Here is a 20789-nt window from a genome sequence, read left to right on the forward strand (position 1 = left end):
ATCTGAAACGATTAAAAGTTGAAGAATAGAAAAACTCCTGACGATCATCAAAAACTATAGAGGATTTTCAACTCGTCAAATCGCCACGCCACATTAACTCAAGAAAATGGCTCGGTTTGATTGGGGGGGGGGGGGGGGGTTTATTCTTCAGTCGACTTCTATAAAAACCAATGATTAAGAGTTAATCCTTTTTGTGAAACTGGACCCTAGTACTTTTTCGAATGTTTGGAGAAATTATTGTTACAACGAGTTAACTGGATCGGATGGGAGCACTCCGGCTTCTGTTCAATCCTCAGCCAGACCAGCTCAGGCAAGTGAGGATGCAGCACCTTCATTTAATCTTCACTCAATCGTGGAATTTACAAGGATGCTTTTACACTAAGAGGATTATTAATTGACGGTTGATGCGGGGAGTTTAGAGAGGATTAAAGCGCGTATGGATTTAATCGTTAAAATGCAGCAGCTGAAGAACCGCCTGCTCTGCTCTCTGCTGCTGTTCTGATGGGATTCGAACCCAAAATCCCTCAGTAGAAGTCATTTAGTCCGCTAATGTATGTTGCTGAGTAAAAACAACATTTCTATCGGGATATTTACTACTGAATTATGGAATATTCTGCCAGTATTATCGGTGGGTAACATTTTTAAACGAATTTCTATGATTATGGTGTAGTTTTGTGGTATTTGTCGGGGAGGGATAACCGGTAAAAACTAAGACTGATGACTTTCATCCGTGGCATCGTCCAATCAAATTCAATTGTTTTTTATTGGATGTTGTGTTACGAAATAGAGAATCGGTATCTTCGGAACAAAACAAAGAGAACCTGTTAGTTAAAATACTCGTATAGTGAATAGTAATTGATAGTAGTATGATGGTGTTATGGTTAGGTTAGGTACAGTCATAACCATTTACGGACACCTCAAAAAGTACAGCTCCGAAATATGTAATTTTTGATTGCTCTAATTTTCAAGAATTTTAATTTTCATTTATGGTAAAAAATCAGTTGAAGTACGTCATGATTAAGATTCCTATGAATATCCATGGTACCCCGTTATGCCCCGCTCTGCTGCTGCTGTCTGCACTCACTGGTAACAGATTGTATTAATATCAACGAACGTCCCATTCCAAACTGTCAATACAAAATTTGAAATTCAAATTTTTTCGAAAAAATATCTGATTTTTGTATTATATCAATTTGACGCAGTTTGAAATAGAGACAAACAACAGACGGACTTCGTAGGAACGAGGTTTCAGTGGATTTATCTGGAAACACAGCTGTAATAGGTCCAACGTAAGAATCTTCGCCTTATTTCTGATTTACTGAACATTTCTTCAGATTTAGCTCTGAAAATTCAGTTTGAATTTAGTATTAAATGTTTTGAGGAGATCTGTCTCTGTAGACATCTGTCTCCCCATTACGGGTGTCCTGTGTAATTTATTACTTGTCCATTACGGATGTTTCCACACAACTACCATAGGCCCTATTTAATTTGTAGCAGTGGCTGCCTTACAGAACAGAATTAGATTATGATGATTCCGAAAATGAATGACACTATCGTAACCCAGTTCCCCGTAACCCGGTCTTTTTGTACTTGGGACAAAATTTGTCCAATTTGAGAATTATATCCAAGCTCTATATTTTTTATCATGCGTTATTTGTGGGTTTAGGAAAAGTTTTTTACTTGAAAATGCATCTCATCGACCGACAAAACCATCAAGAACTGACACTGTTGGATGATGAGACTCCGCTCAAGTCGGATCTTTTGACTAGAGAGTGATATCTGAGTTGGATGGTACAGTAGACTCCGCTCAAGTCGGATCTTTTGACTTGAAAGTGATATCTGAGTTGGATGGTACAGTAGACTCCGCTCAAGTCGGATCTTTTGGCTTGAGAGTGATATCTGAGTTGGATGGTACAGTAGACTCCGCTCAAGTCAGATCTTTTGACTTGAAAGTGATAGGCCTATCTGAGTTGGATGGTACAGTAGACTCCGCTCAAGTCGGATCTTTTGACTAGAGAGTGATATCTGAGTTGGATGATACAGTAGACTCCGCTCAAGTCTGATCTTTTGGCTTGAGAGTGATATCTGAGTTGGATGGTACAGTAGACTCCGCTCAAGTCTGATCTTTTGGCTTGAGAGTGATATCTGAGTTGGATGGTACAGTAGACTCCGCTCAAGTCAGATCTTTTGACTTGAGAGTGATATCTGAGTTGGATGGTACATTAGACTCCGCTCAAGTCGGATCTTTTGACTTGAGAGTGATATCTGAGTTGGACGGTACAGTAGATTCTGCTCAAATCAGATCTTTTGACTTGAGAGTGATATCTGAGTTGGATGGTACAGTAGACTCCACTCAAGTCGGATCTTTTGACTTGAAAGTGATATCTGAGTTGGATGGTACAGTAAACTCCGCTCAAGTCAGATCTTATGACTTGAGAGTGATATCCGAGTTGGATGATACATTAGACTCAACTCAAGTCTGATCTTTTGACTAGAGAGTGATATCTGAGTTGGATGGTACAATAGACTCTGTTCAAGTCTGATCTTTTGACTTGAGAGTGATATCTGAGTAGGATGGTACAGTAGACTCCGCTCAAGTCGGATCATTTTAGAACATAAAAGTTCTTTTTCTATAATCCTGTCATCAGATTTTGAATACTAGTTCAGCATCAACAGTTATGTCTGTTAGATTTGAATCTGAATGGTTGATTTTTGAATTTATGGACGTCCCTAGGAGTTAATTCGGTCGTGGATTTTTTTTACCATAATGTTCATCATTGTTTATTCGAAATAAAAAAAAAAAAATGCAGATGTCATGCAAATCAAAGAATTATTTTACCCTGGGTCTACAAATGAACCCGGGTTTTTTTTTTATACCAGGGTATAAGTCACGTCCAATAAAACATGTTCAATAATTCATGTGAAAAACTAGATTATCATGTGAACCATATTGCAAAGAGAATTGGAAATCTCCTATGAAACACTGCAGGTATGGATCGGTATAGGCTAGTGAAATGTGAGGTATATTGCTAAGTCATAATAATTACAGTTCAATTAACTGGAATGAAGTCAGGTAATACCATACACCGAGCGAGAATCACTCTCCTCCTCACGAACTCTGTGTACCTCCTCGCGAACTACTTGTTCCTCGCAAACTCCTTGTTCCTCGCGAACTCCCTGCTCCTCCTCCACATGCACTCCCTGCACTTCTCTCCCCTCCCTATGAACTGTTGATGCTCTTCTATGTAGATTTTATCTAATAATCATCGTGTTTTTCATTTGACACAAGTTCATTGATTTTTCTCTTCACTCTGATTTTCTGATTCATATATCATCATCACGCTCTCCCTCTCCCTGTCCCTCTCCCTCTCCCCTCTCCCTCTCCCTGTCCCTCTCCCCGTCTCCCCCCTCTCCTCCCTCTCCTCTCCCCTCTCCCCCCAATTTCAACCAACTTAAGACTAATTAATTAGGTTTATTAGAAACATGGCAGACTAATTGATTTAGATTCTATTAAGTAGTGTTTTAATTGGAATAATTACTTCAGCTATGTCCCTACAACTACTCAATTTAACCAGTGTTAATTAGGTTAGATTTCATCAGTGAGCTACTACAGCAGCAATCCACTAGGTGGCACTAGTGTGGTTATGATGATAATTTACTAAAAGTTGAGATGGGACGCTTGTCCTGTTTTTATCTATACCCGGCTGCTTGTATTGCGTTAATCCTGTTTTTATCTACATCCGTGACTGTGCGTCGTCGTACGGCGAACGCAGCCCGCCACATCGCCGCCAGTTTCTAGCCGCTTAGTTACCATGGAAACGATTAAAGAACGAGCATCATCTTTATCGTAGTGTTAAATGTAGATGTTTGAAGGGGGTACTTATACAGCGCCCCCGGGGAGGAGGTCACATCACTCCCCACAGCCTCTCCACCCTCTGGGGGAGGAGGTTAACTGTTGACATCTTTGTCTATCCCACTTTCAAGTAAGTGCTCTATTAAATATAGACAGCTTGTGATGAGACAAACTTCACAATACATTTCCGCATTCAAGTGAGGGCCCAGTTCCGCATTCAAGTGAGGACCCAGTTCCACTTTGTGTTCTACTCAATTCCACTTGGTGTTCCACTCAAGTTCCATGTTGTGTTCCACTCAGTTCCACTATGTTCCACTCAGTTCCACTTTGGTTCCACTCAATTCCACTTTGTGTTCCACTCAGTTTCACTTTGTGTTCCACTCAGTTCCACTTTGTGCTCCACTCAAGTTCCACTTTGTGTTCCACTCAGTTCCACAGTGGGTTAAGTGGATGTAAGATGAGTTCAGTTAGTTCATTGAACTCTCTTTCTCAGTCAATTCTTCCTCCGTGATGTGCATTGAGAATTCTGAACATTTCTGGCATTCACGTACGCGTGGTTACTACGCCGATTATAAGTGTTAAGTAAGCTTATTACTCGACAATTATCTGGGGGTAGGGGGTAGGAGGAGGGGGTTACAGGGGGGCTGATATCTTAGATCAACACATTCATTTTCGATTAGCGAACAATTCGTTATAATTACAAACAAATGCTTCGCAACAAAGAACAGTTTATCAAAGTCCTGGGTTCATTGCGGTTCTGAAATGGGAAAAGTCGATATGGAATGGGTTCTAAGATCCTTAAATCATTGTCACGGTCCTTGAATGGCATCACCTCGCAACATGGGATTACAATTTAAAGCTTCTGGTCATGTATCATCGTGGAGAACAGTAAATACTATAGATCGATGTATTGTTAGGTCTATTAACACTAGTCTGATGGATTCAACCCGATCTAAATCGGAAATTTTATGAAATATAAAGAGAAGCCTTGATATCGGGAGTTCTGAAAGTGCTTCAGTTTGAATCTGAGGCAAGAATTTCTTTGAATCTGAGGCAAGAATTTTTTTGAATCTGAGGCAAGAATTTTTTTTAAATCTGAAGCAAGAATCTATTTGAATCTGAGGCAAGAATTTCTTTGAATCTGAGGCAGGAATTTTTTTGAATCTGAGGCAAGAATTTCTTTGAATCTGAGGCAGGAATTTTTTTTAATCTGAGGCAAGAATTTTTTTTAATCTGAGGCAAGAATCAAGAATTAACTACGCGTAAAAATACAACATTCATATATTGAATGACGCCGGACTGTGGGTAGATTAGTTTTTGACGGGCTAAAATACGACACAACTAGACAATAAGCGAGTCACGAAGATTGCGTGGATACTTCAATTTGATTGATTAATCGCTCGAATTTGACACCATTGATCCTCCTCCTGCTCCCTTCCTCCCCTGGCTCCCTTATCCCTTCCTCCCCTGCTCCCTTCCTCCTCCCCCTGCTCCCTTCATCCTCCCCCTGGCTCCCTTCATCCTCCCCATGGCTCCCTCCTCCCCTCCTGCTCCAGTGATTCATCAGAAAAACCCGGTGCAGCCTGCCCGTATGCGTTACCGTGGTAACTGTTTTATTCGATGACAACAAGTTGAATGTGTGTGAGTGTGTCTAGTAGCGTCTCGTTGAGTCTCGTACCGCTGGCGTCAGATGCGGAGACGCAATTTTTATAAATTCTCAGAAACGTGATGCACCGAAAAATAAATAACAACAACTTTTAGGATACGACGACGTTCGTTCGTTTGATGTGAGTTTATCGTTGAGTTATAACTCTTTGACTTGTGAGTACACATTTACACCGAGTACGGTCAGTGTTTGTAAACTCTGTCGGCTGCTGCTGATTATCAGGTGAACTATAATAACATTTGATCACAAATCTCAAATCTCAACATTCATCTAAACGTTTGTGTCTGAATTCGAAGGTAAGACTATCTTGTCCCTTCCCCTGCTTGAATCTCTCCTCTCTCCCTCCCTCCCTCCCTCCCTCCCTCCCTCCCTCCCTCCCTCCCTCCCTCCCTCCCTCCCTCCCTCCAGTCTCTCTTCTATTCTCTTTGCCTCAGTCTCTCTTCCCTCTATTTCCCTCCTCTCATTTTTCCGCTCTATTTCTTTTCCTCTCCTTGTCATTTTGTCTGAACAGTAATTGTGAGTCTGACCAGTGATTGTGAGTGACTGGTGATTGTGAGTGACCGGTGATTGTAAGTCTGACAGAAGACTGTAAATCTTACCAGTGATTGTGAGTCACCAGTGATTGTACAGGTGACCTACAATTGTAAGCCTGACTGGTGATATTATATCAGACTGGTGATTGTGAGTGACCGGTGATTGTAAGCCTGACCGGTGATTTTATATCTGACCGGTGATTGTATATCTGACCGACAATTGTGAGAGACCGATGATTGTGAGTGACCATGGTGATTGTATATTTGACCGGTGATTTTAAGTCTGACCGGTGATTTTAAGACTGACCAGTGATTGTGAGTGACCGGTGATTTTATATCTGACCGGTGATTGTATATCTGACCGACAATTATGAGAGACCGATGATTGTGAGTGACCATGGTGATTGTATATTTGACCGGTGATTTTAAGTCTGACCGGTGATTTTAAGACTGACCGGTGATTGTGAGTGACCGGTGATTGTGAGTGACCGGTGATTGTATATCTGACCGGTGATTGTATATCTGACCGATGATTGTGAGAGACCGATGATTTTGAGTGACCATGGTGATTGTATATTTGACCGGTGATTTTAAGACTGACCGGTGATTGTGAGTGACCGGTGATGTATATCTGACCGGGTAGGCCTAAATCAGAAGATCTATATTAAGGCATCATTATCTCTGCAGTAATATAGGCCTACAATACATAAATACACTTTGCCTCAAGCTCAATTCTTTATACATATATATGTATAATGATTTGTGATGGATGAAATTTGAAGCTAGATCCCTTGAGAGTGTTAGAGCTAGAAGAAGAAAGAGACAAACCCCTGAGGGGGTGGTCTGATGGCGGATCAGTTATATATTGAATAAACTGTCCGCTGTTGAGATAATATTGTGTATATGTATTGAATCAATGATGAATTGAGACCATTTTCCTCTCTCTTCCTCTCTCTCCTCTCTCTTCTCTCTCCACTCTCTTCCTCTCTCTCTCCTCTCTTCCTCTCTCTCTCTCCCTCCCTCTCTCTCTCTCTCTCCACTCTCTTCCTCTCTCTCTTCCTCTCTCTCTCTCTCTCTCTCTCTCTCTCTCTCTCTCTCTCTCTCTCTCTCTCTCTCTCTCTCCCTCTCTCCCTCTCTCTCTTCCTCTCTCTCTCTCTCTCTCTCTCTCCACTCTCTTCCTCTCTCTCCCTCTCTCCCTCTCTCTCTTCCTCTCTCTCTCTCTCTCTCTCTCTCTCTCCACTCTCTTCCTCTCTCTCCCTCTCTCCCCTCTCTCTCTCCCTCTCTCTCTCTCTCTCCACTCTCTTCCTCTCTCTCTCCTCTCTCTCTCTCTCTCTCTCTCTCTCTCTCTCCACTCTCTTCCTCTCTCTCTCCTCTCTCTTCCTCTCTCTCCACTCTCTTCCTCTCTCTCCCTCTCTCTCTCTCTCTCTTCCTCTCTCTCTCTCTCTCTCTCTCTCTCTCTCTCTCCACTCTCTTCCTCTCTCTCTCCTCTCTTCCTCTCTCTCCCTCTCTCCCTCTCTCTCTCTCTCCCTCCCTCCCTCCCTCCCTCCCTCCCTCTCTCTCTTCCTCCCCCCTCTCTCTCTCCCTCCCTCTCTCTCTCTCTCTCTCCTCTCCTCTCTCTCCCTCTCTCCCTCTCTCCCTCTCTCCCTCTCTCCCTCTCTCTCTCTCTCTCTCTCTCTCTCTCTCTCTCTTTATCTGTCTATATCTGTTATTTGAGACTTTATAGAGAGGGGAAGGGACGGGATAGATAGAGAGAGGGAGGGATAGGAGAGAGAAGGGGAGGGGAAGAATAATAGACTGATGATATAAACCCCAGATAAGAATGAAAAATATAGTGCGTCATGATTCCTCGAGCTAGGTAGTTTTTTTCAACATTTCAACTATATCGCAATAGTTTTCTTGAAGATGACTATTAGATAATTTTTTTAAACTACATTTCAGACTTTTTTTCATTCTTAAGATGGGATTTTATCCTTTTTATTCGTTATAACAACCGGTGTTTTTTTTTTATCAATGGTTAACTGGAAGTAGATCGTCGTGTTACAACAATGGTTAACTAGTAGATTGATATCGTGGTGATTTGTAACCACGATGACAGCGCAACTACGAACGTGCTCTGTTTTATAAGGCGTTCACTTCTAATTTGTACGGATTATGTTGTGACAACATTTTCTTATCAGTGTCGGGAGAAGCAGGAGTAGCAGCAGCAGCAGCAGCAGCAGCAGCGCGGGTATCTACCGATCTTCCCTCTAGAATATGAACAAAAACCTGATCTATTTCTTATTAGATCCTGCATTTCTCATAGTGATTAACCAGCTATCAGTATTGCGGAACCACCCGTATAACCTCTGGAGCATCCCCTTCAGACATTTAAGTAGGGTCCAGGTTGGGAGGTTTTGCGGGCTCTAGGCTGGTGGAGGGGTAGTTAATAATACAGTATCTATGTTGTTATCGTTGTAGGTGTCACTATTCAGCGTTGTTATGTGTGAATAAAAAGTGTCAGGAATGATTCAGAATGAGTTCAGTACAATGGATGACACTAATGATAAACCCCACCAACATCAACAGCACAGACCTCCATCAGCGGCGAGAACCAGTCGGAGTCCTCCCTCACCACCAACAGCAGCAGCAGGAGGGACTGCTCCATCAGCAGGAAGGAGTCATCCTGATTTAGACGAACCCGCCGCGAAGTTGCGATTATTTGAGGATAGCTCCGTTAGCAGACGACAGTCCGATGTATCGTTCCTCCCTCCGCCTCCCACCGCTTCATCGTCCACGCACGATATCGCTATCTGTTGCCACGGAGATGCTGGTTGTTTCCACGGTAACGACGATCGATTCGGCGATTACGCGGTAGGTGGCGCCGCGGATTCGGCGGGTGGCGCCGGTATGGAACCGGAGATCGCCGATATGCAGCGGGATTGCGGTATCGGTCTGTGGCGTCCCGAGTGTCTCCAACGCTGCGCGAATATCAAATGTTTTATTCTCGTGATCTCGATATTATCGATGTTATCGGGTATGTTATCGACCGGTTATTTAAACAGCGTCATAACGACGATCGAGAAACGTTTCGAGATCGGCAGTTCGATATCGGGATTGATAGCCGCGTCGTACGAGTTCGGCTCGTTGGTCGCCGTCGTGTTCGTTAGTTACCTCGGAGGACGACGACACATCCCGCTGTGGCTCGGTCTCGGAGTCGTGTTCATGGCGATCGGAGCGATGATGTTCTCGTTGCCGCACATTATCGCCGAGACCTACACCGTGCGCGGCGGTATCTCCAACAAAACCGACGACGACGACATGTGTCGCGCGCATCACGCTATAGGTGGCGCCGCGGCTGACGGAGATAAATACGGACTGTACTCGGATGAACAGTGCATCGCGGAGAATTCCGGAAACGCAGTCCACGTGTTTTTACTGATTTTAGCTCAGATTCTGTTAGGAACGGGAGGAACCCCGATTTATACGCTCGGCACTACGTATATAGATAATCATATAGCTAAAGAGAGGGCGCCGGCGTATATCGGTATGTATTGACACTCGCTACTCATAGGAAAACTTGTTTAACAAGCAAAAACTGAATATTGAAATGTAATTTTAAGATGAATTTTCAATACTCTAATTATAAAACGTATATCTCCGAAATCCACTGTTCTGGACTCAGTTTCACAGTTCTGAACCCAGTCCCGCAGTTCTGGATCCAATTTCACAATTCTGGACTCACTGTTGAACTATAACTGTGGAACTGGAACCGGAACTGAATAGCCTACATGTAACTGGGTCTAGAACATGTAACTGGGTCTAGAACTATGGAACTGGGTCTTGAACTATGGAACTGGATCCAGAACTGCGGAACTGGATCCAGAACTATGGAACTGGACCCAGAACTGAGGAACTGGGTCTAGGAACTGAATAACTGGGTCTAGGAACTGAATAACTGGGTCTAGAACTGCAGAACTTGGTTCAGTAACTGTGGAACTGAATTCTGAACTGTGGAACTGGATCTAGAACTGTGGAACTATAGATGAGTGTATGATGTATGTTTTTATATATTTGTAGCGTTTATGTACGCGACTGGAGCGCTAGGACCGGTGTTAGGGTTTGCGTTGGGAGCGTTAATGTTACAGTTCTACGTCGATTCGTTTGTTTACGATTACACGCAATTAAACATTCAACCTCTTCATCCTCGTTGGGTCGGCTGCTGGTGGGGCGGTTTCATCATCTGCGGTCTGTTGTTATTGGTTACGTCGACGCCGTTTTTCGCGTTCCCGAAAGTGTTGCAATGCGAGAAAGATAAACTGATGAAGGAACGCGTTTCGACCGAGGAGAATCTCTCCGTTCACGAGTTAGAACGTCGTATGAACTACGGCAAAACGATTAAAGGTAATTCAATTCATTGCTGTTCTTCAAACATTCCTTTACATTCCATTTTGTCCAAAACATTACTCAACATTCCTTTAGAATGTCTATTGTGTTCTAAAACATTCCTTTGGAATGTCCATTGTGTCGTGAAACATTACTCAACATTCCTTTAGAATGTCTATTGTGTTCCAAAACATTCCTTTGAATGTCCATTCTGTCGCAAAACATTACTCAACATTCCTTTAGAATGTCTATTGTGTTCCAAAACATTCCTTTGAATGTCCATTGTGTCGTGAAACATTACTCAACATTCCTTTAGAATGTCTATTGTGTTCCAAAACATTCCTTTGAATGTCCATTGTGTCGCAAAACATTACTCAACATTCCTTTAGAATGTCTATTGTGTTCTAAAACATTCCTTTGGAATGTCCATTGTGTCGCAAAACATTACTCAACATTCCTTAAGAATGTCTATTGTGTTCCAAAACATTCCTTTGAATGTTCATTTTATCCAAAACATTCCCGTTGAGTCATTCGTTTCTCGATATTTCACAGATATCCCGCAGTCAGTTTATCGTCTGTTGAGGAATCCCGTTTATTTAATCACGACTCTCGGAATCTGCTGTGAAGTTTCGATCGCCAGTGGTTTCGTCGTTTTCCTGCCGAAGTATCTCGAGACACAGTTCGGAATCTCGAATTCTTTGGCTAATTTGCTCACAGGTAAATAGTTCACCGATTCATACAAAAAATATCGATTATCGATTTGAAATGGTCTTCGTTTCGATTTAATTTCTAACATATTTTTTCGTTGATTGTGTTTCAGGGTTGATAGCTATTCCAGGTGCTGTTGTTGGAATTATGATTGGCGGGCTGGTACTGAACAAATTCCAACTGGGTCCTAAAGGTATGAACTATATAATACACTGCTATAGTGAAACAGTCCCTTAAGTCATCATCATAGCTTAAGTCGTCGCGTTACTGCAGTCGTGTCTATTTTCGAGACCCAATTTGTGCCGGTATTAACAATTCAATTTATCAAGAGATAACTGATCAGTCATGGTTAACATGTCTAATTATCTCTGCAGTTAGCTCAGTTGGTTAAGTGGAGGACTTGTAACTAAGAGGTCCCTAATTCAAAACCACCTCTGGTGTTGGCTGTTGGCTGTTGAGACACATACATTGACTAATCTCTGCTAATTTAGTCCGGTTGTGAGCCATAACAACATTTAAAAAGGCTCTGGGGCCAGTTGCTCAAAAGTTGGTTAGAGTTAACCTGTGGATAGTTGAGATAGTGACAATTAAAAGTTCATTGTTACTATGGTATTTATCTGCTGGTTATCTTTAACCAACTTTTGAGCAACCGGCCCCTGGCCGTCTCTTAAGACCCGCTAGGGTTACACTGTTACTTGCAGTTGAGACGTAAAACTCTTCTTAACTAATATTTTAACTAGTATTGTTTTGTTATATTTCAGGTGGTATACAGTTAACATTACTGTTGAATGTACTCTATTTGTTATATTTCAGGTGGTATACAGTTAACATTACTGTTGAATGTACTCTCTTTGTTATATTTCAGGTGGTATACTGTTAACATTACTGTTGAATGTACTCTATTTGTTATATTTCAGGTGGTATACAGTTAACGTTACTGTTGAATGTACTCTATTTGTTATATTTCAGGTGGTATACTGTTAACATTACTGTTGAATGTACTCTCTTTGTTATATTTCAGGTGGTATACAGTTAACATTACTGTTGAATGTACTCTCTTTGTTATATTTCAGGTGGTATACAGTTAACATTACTGTTGAATGTACTCTCTTTGTTATATTTCAGGTGGTATACTGTTAACATTACTGTTGAATGTACTCTATTTGTTATATTATAGGTGGTATACAGTTAACATTACTGTTGAATGTACTCTCTTTGTTATATTTCAGGTGGTATACTGTTAACATTACTGTTGAATGTACTCTATTTGTTATATTTCAGGTGGTATACAGTTAACATTACTGTTGAATGTACTCTCTTTGTTATATTTCAGGTGGTATACAGTTAACATTACTGTTGAATGTACTCTATTTGTTATATTTCAGGTGGTATACAGTTAACATTACTGTTGAATGTACTCTCTTTGTTATATTTCAGGTGGCATACAGTTAACATTACTGTTGAATGTACTCTATTTGTTATATTTCAGGTGGTATACAGTTAACATTACTGTTGAATGTACTCTATTTGTTATATTTCAGGTGGTATACAGTTAACGTTACTGTTGAATGTACTCTATTTGTTATATTTCAGGTGGTATACAGTTAACGTTACTGTTGAATGTACTCTCTTTGTTATATTTCAGGTGGTATACAGTTAACGTTACTGTTGAATGTACTATCTTTGATGGGTTTCTCTGTATTATTTTTCCTCGGATGTGATAACATGAAACTTGCCGGCGCTACGTTACCGTACTACAATAGGTAAGAGTGGCTGATGGACTGGAGCGAGATGCAGAGAGAGAATGGGGAATGGGAGTGGAGAAGGGCAGATTGAGAACGGAATGGAGGGGGTTTCTTGTCCACGTATTAATATAATCCCACATTGCTAAGAATGAAAAAAGTCGGAAATGTTTCCTTGAGCTGATATTCATTGAGAAAGGGGAGAGAGAGAAGGGAAGGGAGAGAGAAGGGAAGGGAGGAAGAGAGATGAGGGGACTGAGGGAGAGAGAAGGGAAGGGAGAGAGAGAGACAAGGGGACTGAGGGAGAGAGAAGGGAAGGGATGGAGAGAGACAAGGGGACTGAGGGAGAGAGAAGGGAAGGGAGGTAGAGAGAGACAAGGGGACTGAGGGCGAGAAAAGGGAAGGGATGGAGAGAGACAAGGGGACTGAGGGAGAGAGAAGGGAAGGGAGGGAGAGAGACAAGGGGACTGAGGGAGAGAGAAGGGAAGGGAGGGAGAGAGACAAGAGGACTGAGGGAGAGAGAAGAGAAGGGAGGGAGAGAGAAGAGAAGGGAGGGAGAGAGACAAGGGGACTGAGGGAGAGAGAAGGGAAGGGAGGGAGAGAGGCAAGGGGACTGAGGGAGAGAGAAGGGAAGGGAGGAAGAGAGAGACAAGGGGACTGAGGGAGAGAGAAGTGATGGAGAGAGACAAGGGGACTGAGGGAGAGAGAAGGGAAGGGAGGGAGAAGGGAAGGGAGGAAGAGAGAGACAAGGGGACTGAGGGAGAGAGAAGGGAAGGAGAGAGACAAGGGGACTGAGGGAGAGAGAAGGGAAGGGTAGGCAGGGAGGAGGGGATGGAAGAATTTGAGTAATGAAAGCGTGTTGTTAATATTTTCAGCTCAGGACATGTAATAGAGGCGGCTAATTTAACGGCAATGTGTAATTTAGACTGTGATTGTTCACCGAACCAGGTGTCGCTAGTGTGCGGTGTTAATAGTATTACGTACTTCTCTCCGTGCTACGCTGGCTGTACGAATTTCTACAACGCTCCGATCATAGAGGGCGTCACTTATCCTGTTAATAAAGTAAGTTTCTGCAGATGTGGTAACTTAAAATCTTCAGTGTTATTTTATAGAATTTATGGAATAATTTTTCCCAAAATGGCTGTAAAGCGCTATTGTAACAGGAAGAAATATCTGTCCTTCCCGAGGTTCGAACTCTCGATGCCTGGCGTCCAAGGCAGACGCTCTACCGCTGAGCTAAAGAGAATATTCCCCTGTCACACTATTACAATTAGTTAAATAGTTATAAGATTGATAAATTAATCAAAATATCCGAAGATTTGTTTTAAACCATTGCTGTGACTGAAAATTTTGCTGTTGTCATTAGTAACCGCTCTCAACAGTGGTAATTGTTCAGATATTTGAATTGTCGTCTGTCGTCGTGTTTCAGAATTATAGCGATTGTTCGTGTATTTTACCCGACGATTCAACAATGTCAGCGGCGCCGGTATTCATGGCGCCGATAGCGACTAGCGGACCGTGTTTGAATTCTTGCGGCACGTTATTACCATTTATGATCACGTTGTTCGTCATGACGTTCATGGTCGCCGGCACACAGATGCCTCTGATAATGGTCACGCTCAGATCGGTCGCCGAAGAGGAAAAAGCTTTCGCGTTGGGTTTACAGTTCGTGGTGATGCGTTTATTAGGTGAGTACTCATCGGTACTCATTGGGCCTCCACCAGTATGAGAGGGGCCTCAACCAGTATGAGGGGGCTCCACCAGTACGAGAGGGGGCTCCACCAGTATGAGACGGGCTCCTCCAGTAGGGGAGCTCCACCAGTTCGAGAGGAGGGCTCCATCAGAAGGGGGCTCATGAGTCAGTCTTTTGATGATACAGTAAACCTTTCCCTTACTCGGACATTGCCAGCTCTGACTTAAGACTGAATTGCACAAAAACGAAATAATATTTCTGATGTGCTAGCATCTTTTCCTATCCTCAGCTCTGACTATCGGTCCCAGTTTATTCAAATTAAGCGAGCTTTGATGTATTTGAATTCAGGGGCTGGTTGCATAGTCATGGCTTAGACTTAAGACTAGTCTAAGACCAACTTTGTTCTATAGCAAATCTAACAATTTAAGACCGGTCTTATGATTTTAGACCACTTTTGGACTTAAGTCACGACTGTGCAACTGGCCACAGGGGTCGGTTGCATAGTCATGGCTTAGACTTAAGACCAGTCTAAGACCAACTTTGTTCTATAGCAAATCTAACAATTTAAGATGAGTTTTAAGATTTAAGACCCATTTTGGACTCAAGTCACGACCGTGCAACTGGCCCCTGGGGCCGGTTCCTCAGTTGAGACTTAAGTCCAAAAATGGTCTTAAATTCAAAGACTGGTCTTACGTTGTTAGATTGTTTATAGAACTAACATGGTCTTAAATTGGTCTTAAGTCTAAGCCCTGTCTATGGAACCGGCCCCTGGAGCTTAAAGTTCTTAAAGTTGAAAGTTGTGTTGATGAAAAGTTCATGTTGTAACTCTTTCTCTGTCTCCGCGTCTATTACAGCTAATATTCCATCTCCGATTATATTTGGTAAGACGATAGATTCTACGTGTTTACATTGGAAGATACAGTGTAATTCTGCGGGTGCCTGTTTGATTTACGATATCGAACAATTTCGTTATAAATATATAGGTAAGTTATCACAACGATAAGGAGGGGGGTTGAAGGGTCGCGATATTTCTCTTGATGGTGATAAATGGGAGAGGGGGTGTTCACCTCTGTCCGTTTATCGGTATCTGATCAAAGTCATTTGGTAGACATTAAAATTCTGGGACATTTCGGCTAATCATGTCGAATTCTGGGCTCATTTCCACAGTTGTGAGTTAGAGTTAACTCGGACTTTAAGTTAGTTCATTTTCGATCTTGTAACTCGGAGTCAAATCTTAACTCAGAAGTGTGGAACTGGACCCCGATGCGTGATATTATCGGATCTCAGCATTGATAGGACATCCGGCCTCATTCGGCAGGGGTTTGTACCTGATGGCACGGCGGGATTCCCTTGTGTCGTGAAACCCTGTTTGAGTCCATATTGTAGGGCTTACCGGGCAGGGGTTTTTGACGTGTGGCAAGTCTCTCGACCCCATTAAGTTTGAATCTACGCCAAGAATGTCAGCGGACAACGCAAGACATTACTGTTCAAGTCATCAGGGGCCAGTTGCACAGTCGTGACTTAAGTCAAAAAGTTGTCTTAAATCTTAAGACTGGTCTTAAGTTGTTAGATTAGTTATAGAACCAAAATGAGCCTAGACTGGTCTTAAGTTGTAAGATTGACTATAGAACCAAAATGAGCTTAGACTGGTCTTAAGTTGTTAGATTGGTTATAGAACCAAAATGAGCCTAGACTGGTCTTAAGTTGTAAGATTGACTATAGAACCAAAATGAGTTTAGACAGGTCTTAAGTTGTAAGATTAGTTATAGAACTAAAATGAGTTCAGACTGGTCTTAAGTTGTTAGATTGGCTATAGAACTAAAATGAGCTTAGACTGGTCTTAAGTTATTAGATTGGTAATAGAACCAAAATGAGTTTAGACAGGTCTTAAGTTGTTAGATTGGTTATAGAACCAAAATGAGCCTAGACTGGTCTTAAGTTGTTAGATTGGCTATAGAACCAAAATGAGCTTAGACTGGTCTTAAGTTGTTAGATTGACTATAGAACCAAAATCAGCTTAGACTGGTCTTAAGTCTAAGCCATGACTATGCAACCGGCCCCAGGAGAATGACTTAGATAATACATAATATAGAAATATTAAACATCTATATAAAAGGCTTCATACAAAATCTGAATATAATCCTATCTGTTTTCAAACTGATGCCTTTGTGTGTTACTATTCTAGGAGTTTCCACCGTGCTCAAAATGACTGGTATCATTCTGTTCTGTTCCGATTGGCTACTGATCAAACAACGCAATGAAAGCGCCACCTATAACCTGGTACGTAGTCACGTCGACGGATTTTATTGTGGTTTCGGAAAATATCTACGTTTCATCTTTCGACTAAGTTTAAAGATGCGTTTGTTTTTATTTTTTCAGGAACCACACAATATGGTGGCTACGGCTTCCGAACCGAATATATCGTTAGCGGCAGTGACACCAGGTGGCGCTAACGGCGATGAGCAGACGGACGAACTTCACCGGGACCAAACTCAAGAATCATTTGTTTCGTGGAATACAACAGTTTAAATTGAAAATGCGGACTCGGACTCAGAATTGGAATTATATACGCATGATTGTTGTGGACGTTGGTGTGTGTCCGCGTAAAAAGTTATACCTACTGTTTTTAGTGAAACCCAAATGTTTAATAAACAGGCAGTGTTCGTACACAGGAAGTAATAACCACCGCATGCGTTAGTTTGATGAGAAAATTTTAAATCAAAAATCAGTTTATTAAGATTCAGGGATATTTATAAATACAATTACTGCCTTTATTACTGGGGGGGGGACATTAGTACCTGTATCTGCATAAGGGGAGAAGCAATGGGAGGGAGAGTGGGTAGATGGAGTGGGCAGATAGGGGGCGAGAGTGGGTAGGGGAGTGGGCAGATAGGGGTGAGAGTGGGTAGGGGAGTGGGCAGATAGGGGGCGAGAGTGGGTAGGGAAGTGGGCAGATAGGGGCGAGAGTGGATAGGGGAGTGGACAGATAGGGGGCGAGAGTGGGTAGGGTAGTGGGCAGATAGGGGCGAGAGTGGATAGGGGAGTGGGCAGATAGGGGCGAGAGTGGATAGGGGAGTGGAGAGAAAGGGGGCGAGAGTGGATAGGGGAGTGGGCAGATAGGGGGCAAGAGTGGGTAGGGAAGTGGGCAGATAGGGGGGTCTAGAATCAATCAGTTTTATTCTGAAACAGTATATGTATATAATGCTAAAATAGGCTAGGCTACTTGGGATAGAGGGGAAGGGAGGGGGGAGTGAGAAAGATGGAGATGGGGTAACGAATCAGGCGATCCCTATAATGGATGGAATGAGTGACGATATGTTTGGTGTAATTGGTTAAGTCTACCAAAAAAAACTAATCGATTCAATATAGTGAACAAACACTGCTTTAGGGGTCAGTAGGGACCGGTTTCCTCGGACTGGTGTGACTGGTCCGGCGTGACAGGTTCTAGAGACTAGTATGCTTGGTACAAAGGACCGGGTGACTACTCCTTGGACCGGGGGGGGGGTATCATTGGTCCCATTAGATGCATTTACACAATACCTGAATCATCGTCATTCCTCAATTAGATATTTGCTCATATCAGTGTTTTACGAGTCGTGTTATTATATTTCAATTTATCGGATGAAAATAATTCTGAAAAAAAACAAATTTTAATTTCAGACAATCTTAGAATATTTGATTTATAGAGGATCTCGTGCAGAACTACGCAACCAGGGGCCAATTGTACAATATAGAACGAATATAGTTCCGTAGCCAATCTAAACAATTTTTAGGCCAATTTCAAAATTATAGACCATTTTTGAACTTGCGTCACAACTGTGCAACTGAGTTCCAAAGTCGAGACATGGTCTCAAATCTTGAGACTTCGCGACTGCTCTGAAGTTGTTAGATGGGCCATAGAACCAAATGAGCTAAAAGACTGGGCCGGTTGCATAGTCATAGCTTAGACTTAAGACCAATCTAAGACCAGCTTAGCTCTAAAGCCAATCTAACAACTTAAGACCAGTCTTAAGATTTTAGACCACTTTTGGACTTAAGTCACGACTGTGCAACTGGCCCTGGTCTTAAATTGTTAGATTGTTTACAGAAGATGGTCTTAGAGACTGGTCTTAAGTCTAAGTCATGACTATGGAACTGTACCCAAGCTCCTGGGGCCCAGTTGCACAGTCGTGACTTAAGTCCAAAAGTGGTCTTAAATCTTAAGACTAGTCTTAACTTGTTAGATCAGCTACAGAACTAAGTTGGTCTTAGACTGGTCTTAAGTCTAAGTCATGACTATGCAACTGGCCCCTGGTTCTGACGTGTTGAATCGAGCTCTGATCAGTCATATCTACAATACATTTTGCTAAATTTATCTATTTATCATTACATCCTATTTGTTGAATTGTTGTAATTGGTTTTTTTTTTTTCATCTTGTAATTGATCTTATTTTGTCTTTGTTTTGTCTCAATTGATTATTAGCTCTGTAGTTTGTATTGCATATCGTTACCTTGTGGAATCAACTTTGCATTTTGATCTTATGTTTGGTATTTTTTGACCAGTTTTCGACGGGACTCTGAGATATTATAACCTGTTTAACTGTCTGTTTAACTGTATTTTTTAAGACCGGTTTTTATTGAGAGAACAAGACCCGGCTCTCTACAATTCTTGGTTTATTAGACTTTCACTACTTTAACCCTTTCAGTGCGTCTACACCGCAGTGTGGTGTATGAATCGGTGATGGCTAGTACATTTGCTAGTACATCGCACTGCGGTGTATTGATGTAAATCATAAAGGTTTCTATCTCTATTGAAAGATGGCAGCATCTGTCAAACACAGTTAGATATAAGTAACTAACAATACATCGCACCGCGGTGTAGACGCACTATAGCTGATGCCTGTAATTTGATGCACTGGGCAGGAATTTTTTCAAACATTTTCTTATTATCTCCACCAATTTAGGGTGTTAATCAGTCGGCACTGAAAGGGTTAAATTTAAAACATTCGAAATTGACTTATCGTGACTCATTGTATCTCGAGTCAAACCGGGAATTGTACGAGTGGGTCTTCGTTTTTGGTTGATATTTGTTGAAGTCCATTGAGCCGCCCGTGCAGTCCCGCGGAGGGCTGAGGGGGCGGGGTTAAATCAACCTCATCATCCTCTCTCAGCTGTCAATCTTTGTTTTTGTCTCTAGTCAGAAAGTTGATCTCGACCTAGAAAAAGTCTAAAATCCGATAAAAACCGGTGAACGTAATCAAAATAAAACTCGTTTTCCTGCTGCATTTCAAGAACGGATCATTCATTTATTACGTACGAATAAAATTTGAATTTTTCAACCCCCCCTCCCCCTCTGTATGCAAAATCGGCCATTTTATCATATACATTAAGCATTACAGTACGCAATTGCACTGACCCCCTTCCCCCTCCCCTAATGCGTACGTAATAAATGAATGACCCCGAATATAATCAAATTAGTTTCTCTGTTTTTGTCGCATGTCATTAGAAATATTCTATCGATGTTAGTATGGAAAATATGGGCCATAATTAAAACCTGCTCAATGATTTTTAATTGAACTCGGGGGTTTTATTGCTTCAAGACGCTGTCTATATCGATATCATATAGAGTGATGTATATAAATTGTAAATCGATAATTGAACAATGAAATTGATTAATATTATTGATTAAAAAACCAAACATATCATTAACTAATGTAGGATAGGTATATATCTTCCAATGGGAACCCCTCGCGTAGCCGAATATATCGAAACAAAACTCAATATAATTTTAATTGCGGAAGTGTGGAATTTAAGATCTATTCAGTGGAAATGCTCCACTCTGGGCCCGATTCCACTGTTGCGAGTTAGAGCTTACTCTCGAGTTAAAATCAGTTCATTTTCAATGAGTTAACTCAGAGTTAAATTTTATTTCAGAACTGTGGAAGAAAATCAGTTCATTTTTTAATGAGTTAACTCAAATCTATACTCGAAACTGTGGAACCGAGTCCAGGAGATTTATTTAAGTGTAAAGTTTTCGTAGAAATTTGAATTTTTGTTTCGTAGGAAATGATTTGGATTGTTACTGTTTGTGCATATTAGGTACGCTACAACTTAGAGCCTGAACTCTAAACACGTCTGGCGTTTGTCGGAGACCGATAAAACAAAATAGAAACGTGTATCGGGCGATTTAAAACTAAATGAAAATGAAGTTTAGTTTCGTTTAGGCTGTGCCTGTAAGTCGAGGGGAGTGTTTT

At 41.8% G+C, this 20789-nt stretch overlaps 1 protein-coding gene across 2 annotated transcripts; it reads left to right on the forward strand.

Annotated features, from left to right (window-relative positions):
* Positions 1-550: 550 nt before the first annotated feature.
* On the forward strand, positions 551-17343 carry LOC141909659 (solute carrier organic anion transporter family member 5A1-like). Of its 2 annotated transcripts, none has more exons than XM_074800213.1 (11): positions 551-628; positions 8510-9575; positions 10109-10432; positions 10967-11131; positions 11235-11315; positions 12768-12885; positions 13740-13926; positions 14294-14552; positions 15412-15540; positions 16743-16837; positions 16937-17343. In XM_074800213.1, exons 2-11 carry the CDS (start codon positions 8555-8557, stop codon positions 17084-17086), a joined length of 2529 nt encoding a protein of 842 aa, XP_074656314.1. In that variant the 5' UTR covers positions 551-628; positions 8510-8554; the 3' UTR covers positions 17087-17343. The 2 variants fall into 2 exon arrangements, with proteins under 2 accessions (XP_074656314.1, XP_074656315.1); XM_074800214.1 differs by lacking the exon at positions 551-628 and adding an exon at positions 1231-1289.
* Positions 17344-20789: the final 3446 nt, after the last annotated feature.

This window comes from Tubulanus polymorphus, chromosome 8, assembly GCF_964204645.1.
Source record: "Tubulanus polymorphus chromosome 8, tnTubPoly1.2, whole genome shotgun sequence".
In the NCBI taxonomy this organism is placed as follows: Eukaryota; Metazoa; Nemertea; class Palaeonemertea; order Tubulaniformes; family Tubulanidae; genus Tubulanus; species Tubulanus polymorphus.

Bases quoted from the DNA above. Each gene is read 5' to 3' on its own strand.
- LOC141909659 (XM_074800213.1), top strand. From the start codon at position 8,555: ATGATTCAGAATGAGTTCAGTACAATGGATGACACTAATGATAAACCC. The intron at 10,433-10,966 runs GTAATTCAATTC...GATATTTCACAG, and splicing joins CTACGGCAAAACGATTAAAG to ATATCCCGCAGTCAGTTTAT. The intron at 12,886-13,739 runs GTAAGAGTGGCT...TAATATTTTCAG, and splicing joins ACGTTACCGTACTACAATAG to CTCAGGACATGTAATAGAGG.